Source organism: Bombina bombina, chromosome 3 (genome assembly GCF_027579735.1).
Source record: "Bombina bombina isolate aBomBom1 chromosome 3, aBomBom1.pri, whole genome shotgun sequence".
Classification (NCBI taxonomy): Eukaryota; Metazoa; Chordata; class Amphibia; order Anura; family Bombinatoridae; genus Bombina; species Bombina bombina.
The window spans coordinates 843,547,890-843,560,098 of NC_069501.1; the positions used below are offsets into that span (position 1 = coordinate 843,547,890).

Below are 12,209 nucleotides of genomic sequence, written 5' to 3' on the forward strand. Positions count from 1 at the left end.
AAACGTTACTGTGCCTTTAAATAATAAAAAACACCCACTTTTTTACCAAATCACCAAAAAACATCCCATCTTTATGAAATTTTCACCACATGATCCCAATGCTTTGAAATGATTGCACACAAATTTTCAAGTTAATTAACCCCTTATTGCCCAAACCGGAGCCAATTGAAGTAAACTACCGGTTTAACACACTACAGCACGGTGCCACAGTCTTTGCTGTGGCCCTACCTTCCTTTTGGGTTATTTGTAGAAGAATATAAGCCTCCCTGAAGTCCTCCTGCACTCTCAGGACTCTACACGTGAAGCTGCAACTGAGGCGCGAAAATGAGGCCCCCTCCCTCTCCATTCCGGAGTTATGGGGCCTTCCTGAATCAGAATAGGTGTCTTACAATATGCCAGGCGTAATAAAAACCCCAAAAGTGTTCTCAACGTCTAAAACACTTGAACAAATATAAGATTACCCTAATAAAGTAATCGATTTAGCCCATCACAGTGTCTACCAGAATTTTAGCCCTTAACTGAAGCCATCCTTCTATACTGCGTCTCAGAAAATGGCTTACCTTCCCACATGGGGATTTCTATCGGTCTTCTAGCATTACCGGGTCTTGTTAGAAAAAGTGACTGAGCATACCTTAAGCAGTTAAGCCTGCAAACTGTTCCCCCCAACTGAAGTTCTCCGGTACTCAACAGTCCTGTGTGGGAACAGCAGTGGATTTTAGTTACAACATGCTAAAATCTTTTTCCTCTCAGCAGAAATCTTCATCACTTTCTGCCTCAGAGTAAATAGTACAAACCGGCACTATTTTAAAATAACAAACTCTTGATTGAAGAAATAAAAACTACAAATCTAACACCACATACTCTTTACCCTCCCGTGGAGATGCTACTTGTTAGAGCGGCAAAGAGAATGACTGGGGGGCGGAGCCTGAGGGGAGCTATATGGACAGCTTTGCTGTGTGCTCTCTTTGCCACTTCCTGTAGGGATTGAGAATATCCCACAAGTAAGGATGAAACCGTGGACTGGATACACCAAGTAAGAGAAACTAATATTTTATCACCTCTTTCACTTTACCCTTCCTAGTACTTAAAGTAGGCAAAGAGAATGACTGGGGGGTGGAGCTAAGGGAGGAGCTATATAGACAGCTCTGCTGTGGTGCTCTTTGCCACTTCCTGTAGGGAAGGATAATATCCCACAAGTAAAGGATGAATCCGTGGACTCGTCTTACCTTTATAGAAGAAATAAACATTTTTTCTTAGAGCTAATTGTAGCTCCATCAAGTGTGAGGTAGAGTGTGGGGTGTAACTTCGTATATATATATATATATATATATATATATACATATATATATATATATATATGCACACACACACATACACATATATATATATATATATATATATATATATATATATATATATATATATACACACACATACATATATATATATATATATATATACACACACATACATATATATACATACATATATATACATACATACATACATATATATACATACATATATATATATATATATACACATACATACATACATACATATATATATATATATATATACACATACATATATATATATATATATATATATATATATATATATATATATATATATATATATATATATATATACACACATACATACATACATATACATATATATATATATATATATATATATACACACATACATACATACATATACATATATATATATATACACATACATACATATACATTATATATATATATACATACACACATACACACACACACACACACACACAGTTACCCTATGTATTTGATGTTCTTTATTTGAAAATTATTTACTACAAATTCATTGAAAACATCTGGAATTTGTGAATAATAAAAGGACATTTCAGTTCAGATTAAAGGGATACTAAACCCACATTTTTTTCTTTCATGATTCAGATAGAGCATGCAATTTTAAGCAACTTTCTAATTTACTCCTATTATCAAATTTTCCTCGTTCTCTTGCTATCTTTATTTAAAAAGCAGGAATATGATGCATAAGAGCAGGCCCATTTTGACAACCTGGGTTATGCTTGCTTATTGGTGGGTAAATGAAAGCATCAAATAAGCAAGCGCTATCCATGGTGCTGAACCTAAAATGGGCTGGCTGCTAAGATTTACATTCCTGCTTTTAAAAGAAAGATAGCAAGAGAACGAAAAAAAATGATAATAGGAGTAAATTAGAAAGTTGATTAAAATTTCATTTTCTATCTGAATCATTGTATTGAGTACTTGTAAAGTGCGGCTAATCACCTGTAAGGGTCTCAAGGCGCTGCTCATTTTATCGACCTTGGAAGGATGAAAGGCTGAGTGTACCTCGCCGGGGATCGAACCTGCAACCGTTGGGTTGCTACAGCGCTCAGCCACAGTGACTTAGCATGCTGAGCTATCTGTCCGGCTTGAGCTATCTGTCCGGCTGTCTGTTCTGGAATCATGAAAGAAAACATTTGGGTTCAGTTTCCCTTTAAGTATTTATTATTGTATCACTATTTGGGTGTTTTTGCACAAGTGTGATGGTTTATGTCAGTGATTCTTAGTCAGAATGTTATGCCTTCAGGGTTACCACAAAGATTTAAGGTTAAGCACTAATAGCATCTTTATTTGATTAAAAACTTTTGTATTATTTTAAGAATGTAACCCCTTAAGTACCCAAATTTTCTCTTTAATTATTCAAATAGAGAATACATTTTTAAACATCTTTCCAATTTACTTTTATTATCTAATTTGCTGCAATCTTTAGATATCCTTTGTTAAAGAAATAGCAATGCACATTGGTGAGCCAATCACATGAGGCATCTATGTGCAGCCACCAATCAGAAGCTATTGAGCCTATCTAGATATGCTTTTCAGGAAAGAATATCAAGAGAATGAAGCAAATTAGATAATAGAAGTAAATTAGAAAGTTGTTTAAAATTGTATTTTTGCCCTGTATTGGTTTCACCATTAGTATCAGCTATCTTGTTTAGTGCACCCATACATATTATACACCATTTTATTTTTTGACAAACAGACCTTTCCTGTGGTATCCTATATGGGTAAATAAAATAACAATACATAGGATTTTTTTTTGCAGTTTTCTTTTTAACCATTTCTACAAAACTAGTGTAGCTAAAGAAAAAAACTCCAAATGGATTCATTATGTTGTCTTTATTTTAGGAATACCAGATATGTCATTTATAGCAAATATAGGATAAGCCAAATACTACAAAGATGGAAATATTATGGAATTTGCTATACTTGGACTGTAAGCTTAATAGCGGTCACCTAATTTAATACTGCTATATAAAAGTATATATTTGTAGAATTTTGACACCGCACAGTATTTACCTAGAGGTGTTTTGACACTTTAACCAAGGGCAGAAAATACCATTTAGGGGCAAAAAACAAAATTTATGCTTACCTGATAAATGTATTTATTTCCGGATATGGTGAGTCCACGGCGTCCTCAATTACTGTTTGGAATATCACTCCTGGCGAGCAGGAGGAGGCAAAGAGCACCACAGTCAAGCTGTTAAAGGGACACTGTAGTCAAGAATTAATTGATCATATTTCAAAAGTATACATTGAAATAAACACATTATCAATGGACATCACGTTTCAAATACTTAGCGTGTTTAATATATTTGTCTATGAAATTTACCATTTTTCCAAACCCACTAACTATCTGCCCATTACTGATTTCCAATCCGTGCTGTCAACTCCAGTTGGAAGATGGCGACTCTTCGACGCTATGCGCATGATAGCGAAACGTCATTGAATACGTCACCGCATTATTTTCACTTTAGGCTGCCGGCTTCTGTCCCGCTATATGCGCATGCGATAGTACACAACTCAAATGCGCATGCGTAGTTTGACGCAAGACGATTCTAATTAGATGCAAATACTCGCCATCTGATTGGTGAGTGTGTTATATCGTGTACGGCCCATATTTGAGGGCTGGATGAAGTGATTTCATGCGGATGAAATAAAAAACTTGCTTTTATTAATAAACGGAGCTTCGTTTCAACACACAATAAGGTAGATTAGCTTTGTGTACTAATTGTTATTTAAAATATATGTTCCGTTTTGCATATAAGTAACAAAAGTTAGTAATCCTTTAAGTATCACTCCCTTTCCCACAAACCCCAGTCATTCGACCGAAGGTAAATGGAGAAAAAAAAAAAGGAGAAACACAAGGTGTAGCGGTGCCTGAGGTTTAGACAAGAAAACTGTCTTAAAATAAAAGGACGGGGCTGTGGATTCACCATATCCAGAAATAAATAAATTTATCAGGTAAGCATAAATTTAGTTTTCTTTCCTAAGATATGGTGCGCCCATGGCGTCCTCAATTACTGTTGGGAACCAATACCCAAGCTAGAGTACACAGAGGACTAAGGAGGGACAAGACCGGTAGACCTAAACAGAAGGCACCACCGCTTGAAGAACCCTTCTCCCAAAAAAAACCTCAGCCGAGGCAAAAGTATCAAATTTGAAAATTTTTGAAAAGTATGCAGAGAAGACTAAGTTGCCGCCTTGCAAATTTGTTCCACAAAGCTTCATGTTTGAAAATCCAAGAATTAGAGACAGCATCTGGAATGAGCTGTAATTCTCTCAGGAGGCTGCTTTCTAGCAGTCTCCTTAGCCAAATGATTATAGTTCTCGACCAGAGAGAAAAAGTAGTAACAGTAGTTTTCTGACCCTTACGTTTCCCAGAGAAACAAACAAACAGGGCAGAAGACTGGCAAAAATCCTAGTCGCCTGCAAAAAGAATTTTAGGACACACACAACATCCAGGTTGTGCAACAAACATTCCTTATGAGAAGAAGGATTAGGACATAGAAAAGGAACAACAATTTCCTGATAGATATTTCTATTCGAAACAACTTAGGAAGGAACCCCAACTTAGTATGAAGAACCGCCTTATTGGCATGAAAGATAAGGTAAGTTGAATCACACAGCAACGCCAAGAGTTCCGAGACTCTCCGAGCAGAAGAGATAGCATAAGAAACAAAACCTTCCAAGATAATATTTTAATATCTATGGAATGCATTAGCTCAAACTGAGCCTGCTGTAAAACTTAAAGGGACAGTAAAGTCAAAACTAAACTTTCATGATTCAGATAGGGCATGCAATTTTAAACAACTTTCCAATTTACTTTTATCATCAAATTTGCTTTGTTCCCTTGGTGGTATTTTTGAAAAGCTAAACCTAGCTAGGCTCAAACTGATTTCTAAACCGTTGAAAACCGCCTCTTAGCTCAGAGCATTTTGAAAGTTTTTCACAGTTAGACAGTGTTAGTTCATGTGTGTCATATAGATAAAATTGTGCTCACTCCCGTGAAGTTATTTAGGAGTCTTCGCTGATTGACTACACTGCATGTCTGTCAAAAGCACTTAGATAAGGAGGCTGTCTGCAGAGGCTTAGATACAAGGTAATCACAGAGGTAAAAAGTATATTAATATAACTGTGTTGGTTATGCAAAAACGGGGAATAAGTAATAAAGGGATTATCTATCGTTTTAAACAATAACAATTCTGGAGTAGACTGTCCCTTTAAGAACAAGGTTAAAGCTCCAAGGAGGAGCAACAGACTTAACCACAGGCCTGATTCTGACCAAGGCCTGACAAAAACATTGCATATCTGGTACATCCGCTAGACGCTTATGTTGACCCTTCAAGGTACTGACTGACAAACCCTTCTCCAGACCTTCCTGGAGAAAGGACAAAATCCTATAAATCCTGACCCTACTCCAAGAGTAGCCCTTGGATTCACACCGATAAGATATTTACGCCATATCTAATGGTAAATCTTTAAAGTAACAGGCTTGCGAGCTGAATCATGGTCTCAATGACCGACTCAGAAAACTCACGCTTAGATAGGCGTTCAATCTCCAAGAAGTTCAGCTTCAGAGAACGACTTGGATGAAAGAAAAAACCTTGAAGTATAAAGTCCTTCATCAGAGACAGTCTGAAAGGTGAGAGAGACAACATCTCCACTAGGTCTGCATACCAGATCCTGCGAAGCCACACAGGAGCTATTAGAATCACAGATGCTCTCTCTGCTTGATACGAGCAACGACTCGTGGAAAGAGAGCAAACAGAGGAAAAAGGTATGCCAGCCTGAAGTCCCAAGAGCATCTATCAGAACAGCCTGTGGATCCCTTGACCTTGGAAGTCTGGCATCCTGCCGAGACGCCAACAGATCCAGTTCCAGCACCCCCCATCTGGGGGTTAAGCTGGAGAACACCTCTGGATGGATATCCCACTCCCCGGAATGAAAAGTCTGTCTGCTCAGAAAAACCCCCTCCCAGTTGTCCACTCCTGGAGTGGATGACAGATAGGCAGTAATTGTGAGCTTCCGCCCACTGAATAATTTGAACCACCTCCATCATGGCTAAGGAACTCAGAGTTCCTCCCTGGTGGTTGATGTAAGCCATGGATGCGATGTTGTCCGACTGGAACCTGATAAACCGGGCTAAGGACAACTGAGGCCATCTCTCTCAACTCTAGGATGTTTAAGGGGAGAGCAGACGTCTCCCGAATCTAGAGTCCCTGCCTTAATCTAGACTGCTTCCCAGTCCAACAGTCTGGCGTCCGTGGTCACAATCACCCAGGAGAGTCTCCGAAAGCATGTGCCCTGAGACAGAAGTTCCTGAGAAAAAAACACCACGGGAGGGAATCAATTGTCAACCGATCTAAATCTATCCTCAGAGACAGATCCGCATGGTCCCCGTTCCATTGACTGAGAATGTACAGCTGCAAAGCTCTCACATGGAATCGAGCTAAGGGATGATGGCCTTGAAGCAACCATCAGACCATTACCTCCATACATTGAGCCACTGATGGCCGAACAGTAAACTGGAGAGAGAGGCAAGAGGAAAAAATTCTGGCCTTTTCTGACCTTCGTCAGAAATATTTTCCAAATTCCCCTACTATCCGTGGAACATAGAAAAGACAACAAGATCTCTGTATGAGAGTTTGCTTGTTGAAAGGATGGCGCCTGAACCATTGTGCCGTCCAGGAAGGGTGCCAAGAAAGTCCCCTCCGGGAAACGTGGCAAAGCCAAAGACAAGTGTTTGGCAGAAAGGCAGAAACGCAGGAACCTGAAAATACACATCCTCCAGGTCTATGGTCCCCATGAACTGACCCTCTTAGACCAAAGGAAAAATGGAACCACTGGTTTCCATTTTGAAGCACGGTACCCTGAGAAAAACTAGTTGAGACACTTTAGATCTATCATAGGATGAAACATTCCCTTACAGGAACTGGAACTATCATTTACAGGGAAGAAAAGTCCCAGACGCACTTCAAAATACCTTACTGATATCTGGCCTACAGATAAAATTGAGTGGATGAACCTGCCTCTGGGAGGGAGGTATAAGTCCTATGATTCACTGCCTGAGGAAAGAGTGCCATAAGCACTTTGATACGCGTTGCAGATTATATTCAAGTTTTAAAATATTTTTTTTGCTCCAATAAATAGCCATCTATGCATAGAGGTTATTTTGTTTTTTATTTAAAACTGCAAGTGTTTTTTTTACTTTTATTTCAACTGTGGATCTGGTACCTGTTTGTCTGAGTGAGCTAGCTGGTGGGCTCATATTAACCCAGCTTGTTTGACTTGCACTGCAATATAGTGCGCCACTTTTGTGAGTATATTCATTGGAAGGTCTTTGGGATTTTTCTCTATTTTGTAGTGATTTCATGCACTATTGGAGTACCCTCCCCCCTTGCATTTTATTTTGCAGCAACCATTGGTATATCCATGATCTGGAGTAAGTCAGCTGGTGGGCTCTGATCTATCCAGCCTGCCTGTCTTGCACTGCCACATAGTGCGCCGCTTTTGTGAGTATCATTCTGTAGAGTGATGTATTGATACAATTTCCAACAATTGTTGTGATCTTCTGCACCATTTTAGCGCCTTTTTCTTTTTTTTTCATATTTGCAGTTTTTCCACCTTTTTCCAAGAAAAGCTGATCCTGGTGTATCTTTCCTTAACCATCGACGGAAGCCTCTAGAGGGCGCCTTTGTCCTGAGGGACCATCTTTGATGGACTTTATTTGGTGTGTTTATTTGCTCACCTGTTGTGTCCGTACTCACTGGGATTTTCATCTGCTTCTGTTAACCACAACAGTCACATGGGTATTCAGGGACCAATCCCCGCAGCTCCCCTTGGAGCGTGCACAATTCAAAATCCTGAAGATGAAATAAGCCTGATGGCTTACAACTCCTACCGCTTAATCAGTTCTTCTTCTTTTATTAATTGTAGAGTCCACTTCTATTACCGATACGGCGGTCCTGGGAGTGCTGATGAGAACGCTTACTGGCCAGTTGTTGCATGTGAAGGTGCTGTAAAGCTGAAAATGGATTTTCTATGCGTTTCGGCTATCAGAGTGAAGCCTTTGTCAAGAATGCCAAATCCAGCTATTTAAAGGATTTCCTGTTCACCCTTTAGTCAATAAACATGACAGACTTGATCAGACCTAAACCAAAATATTAAGGTGAATAAGCAATAAACACAGGGCATAAAACATATACCAAAATATAGTTCATTAGCCCCCTGCGCTATTAGTTATTATTAACTTGCCAATAATAAATGCCCTTCACTAGAAGTATAAAGCACTGCTCCGAGAGACAAAAACGATAAACATTAAAACTGTTTAACTTTAATAAATGCAATGGTTATTAGGGTCTATTGCATTTTAAACCATTTAAACCGTTCAAGCTTAAAGTAAGCCATAATTCTGCCAGTATAAATTAAACAGGAGCCCGACATCGCCTCTCCGTTCTAATACAGATAAGGAGGCAGGAAAATGGCGCCGCTTCGATCGCCCTTAGAAAAAGGAGGCGGAGTCACATACCTAAGGCACGCAAAATATCGGAGTCCTCTTTACAATAACGGAGCGTCTCCGTTCTTAAAATCTGTCAGATTTAAATAAGGTGACTTAGCCCTCTCTAATATAGGGCTATCATCTCTCTACCACTCTGGCACTGTTCTCGCCAAAACCGCTCCCTGAGCAATACCTCTTTCTGCAGTAGGAGAAATTCTTAATGCCAGTCAAAATTCACTGAAAAGAAACAGCGCACTTTAAGTGATCCTTATGTTTCTAAGATCTACTCAGAGTAATTAGAGTGCATATGAGGGCTAGGCAAGCAGACCAAATAACAAAAAGGTGTTAACATACCCAAATATAAGTTTTTTTATATTTTTTTAAGTATTTTAAACTATTACGAGTCAGTCTCTCACACATACATAGCGCCTGCCCATGCTCTTAAGGATATACTGAGTCCCAAATATCTGCAGATGTCTGATAAAGTGCCAAATCTCCACCCTAGAAGACAGAAAGGCACTTAGCTGCATCTAACCGTCCGGCAGGAGGACCGCTTACCCGGCGTGCGAGAAAGCCACAACTCACAGAGGCCTGTAGGAAAAATAAAGAAACCTACTCTGTCCTATTATACTAGGGCAGCAAAGTGTTAGGAATTTGTAAGGTGGGCCTTACTGCGTTTTTCGACCTGCTTTATAGCCACCACTACCCTACTGAAGAGACTGGCGTGAAGTATGGCTAGACCCAGACTTCAGAAAGAAACATCAGAGTAAACCTACTCCGGCTTTCAAATAGTTAAAATCTTGCTTGAAGTAGAGAAATTCAATTTTCTTCAGACACCAAAAACTTCACCTCCTTGCACCAATGGCAAAGAGAATGACAGGGGTTTGTGGGAAGGGGAGTGATACTTAAAGGGACACTGAACCCAAATTTTTTCTTTTGTAATTCAGATAGAGCATGCAATTTTAAGCAACTTTCTAATGTACTCCTTTTATCAATTTTTCTTCATTCTCTTGGTATGTTTAATTGAAAAGCAAAAATGTCAGTTTAGATGCCGGCCCATTTTTGGTGAACAACCTGGGTTGTCCTTGCTGATTGGACAGCACCAACAAACAAGTGCTGTCTATGGTTCTGAACCCACAAATTGCTGGCTCCTTAGCTTAGATGCCTTCTTTTTCAAATAAAGATAGAAAGAGAACGAAGAAAACTTGATAATAGAAGTAAATTAGAAAGTTGCTTGAATTTGCATGCTCAATTAGAATCAGGAAAGAAAAAAATTGGGTTCAGCGTCCCTTTAACAGCTTGACTGTGGTGCTCTTTGCCTCCTCCTGCTGGCCAGGAGTGATATTCCCAACAGTAATTGAGGAAACCGTGGACTCACCATATCCTAGGAAATAAAACACCCAAAGCAATCCACTTTATTAAAATAAAATGATAAAAAAAAAATTTTTATTAAATTTACAGTTATTCAAAATATAAAATGTACTTTATTAAAATAAACGTAACACTTTTTTTACCATATGTGTTCACATGGAGAGATTAACAAAGAATGCCCTTTCATGGGCCACTTTTTAAGTGGTACTGGACTGCCTCACTCCTGAAGCATCCAGTGATTGCCCAGTGAGCTTAATACCAGCATGCTAGTATCTAAGCTCTATTTTCAGTATACACTCTCTGTAACAGTGATTGTATACACGGAAAGTCATATTTGACTGTTACTGTACTGTTGCTGGATAACCTCACAAGCAGGCATCCAGCAACAGTATGAGACACAAGCTGGTAGCAGCATGTATCTTATGTAATGGAGGGCTTAATACTGATGACTGACAGGCATGCAAACACTGGAACAATGTGTCTGTACGATCGCCAGCCTGGGGTGGCCTCCATTATGCTATTTTTGCAATGTCTCACTTGTGAAGCATGCAGAAATGATGTGGTCTCATCACTGTAGGTGAGAACAGGTTTCTGACAAGCCAGAACACACCTGCCGTACATGACATGTGCGTGTCAATTCAGGGCATAAAGATAGACGCCACAACCTGAATGGCAACAATCATAAAGGGGTTGAACGGACATAAAACCCCACACTTGAACCAGTCCAGGAGGATATAGATTAGTCTGTATACATAAGGCAGAACATGCTGCGATCTGAGATATCCTCGCAGAAATGCAGACTTTCTGAAGAAAGAACAGGACACATGCAGAAGTTGTTAGAGCTTTAAATTTGCAGTGATGCTCCACATCAGGCTGTTCTCTTCCAACAGCTCTGAGCTCTGGCTGCACTGTGTAAGTTTTCCTTAACACATTGCAGCCAGAGTGAAGCACTATTTTACACAAACAGTAAAATACGGAGCAGCACTGCAAAGCAGCAGAGCATTGATTAATAACTGTCTCTCATGGATTTTTTCAACTGTGCCCCTAGCATTTCCCAGTCTGCAAAGCAGTGACTCCTGAATGTAAAATTTTCTTGGGAGAAATGCACTTCTTTTACTACTATAATCTGACCTTATAATTATGTCATGTTAAACCAAAAGCAAACAACATTTATTCAAGAGACAACTGATGCAAAATATTATAAAACTTTAGAAACAGTTTTATTCCCCAGTTAATCAAAACATTGCATTTAAGCTGGTGCGTAACTTAACTGCCTCATTTAAAAAAATTAAACATTTCATTTCATTTATAAATGACCTGCATACATTTTTTTTGAGTAAAAAAAAAATCTCATTGCAGAAAGTGAAAAAAGTTCTCTTTCTGGGGTCTGTATATTCTGTGTAAACGATGGAGTAACAGGCTAGAGTGCGCATGCACCATACAGATCAAACAGTGTATATGCATGCTGTGAGACTGGTATTACATTTAATACATTTTTAAAACTTCTTAAAAATGTATTTATGTGATAAATTAGCTTCAATAAACACCTACAACAGCAGTGCCAATTTTAAAAAGAGCTGAAATTAACATTTTTTATCCAATACTTTGCTATTTGCAAATAGAAATGTTTAATATGAAAAATAGGACATGTGCAAAATGAAACTATCACAATTATTTTACCTGGTGATTGCATATTATACTCATCAGCAGCTTCTTTAGCTATTTGGACTCCCACGTGAATAAGTTTTGCTGCTTCTTCTACATTAAGCTCAAGATGGTCTTTGAAGCCTTCAATGCTTGCCTGGTAAGTTGCTGTGCTGAGAACATCCGCACCGCTGCTGAGAAAACTGAAATTAAAGTTTGATGAGATTAATAACTCCCCAAAAAGGTAGCTAAAAAATATCTAGGTCATCAAGCATTGGGTCTTAAAGGACCAGTAAATACAGTAGATTTGCATAATCAACAAATGTGTGACA

At 38.8% G+C, this 12,209-nt stretch overlaps 1 protein-coding gene across 4 annotated transcripts in view; it reads right to left on the reverse strand.

The window, feature by feature from the left end:
• LOC128654113 (uncharacterized) overlaps nt 1-12,209 on the reverse strand; it is a 163,504-nt gene that overhangs the window by 108,069 nt on the left and 43,226 nt on the right. For all 4 annotated transcript variants that reach the window (XM_053707801.1, XM_053707799.1, XM_053707800.1 and 1 more), the window contains one exon: nt 11,914-12,080. In XM_053707801.1, the coding sequence (XP_053563776.1) occupies nt 11,914-12,080 (167 nt within the window). The remainder of the gene's footprint in view (nt 1-11,913; nt 12,081-12,209) is intronic.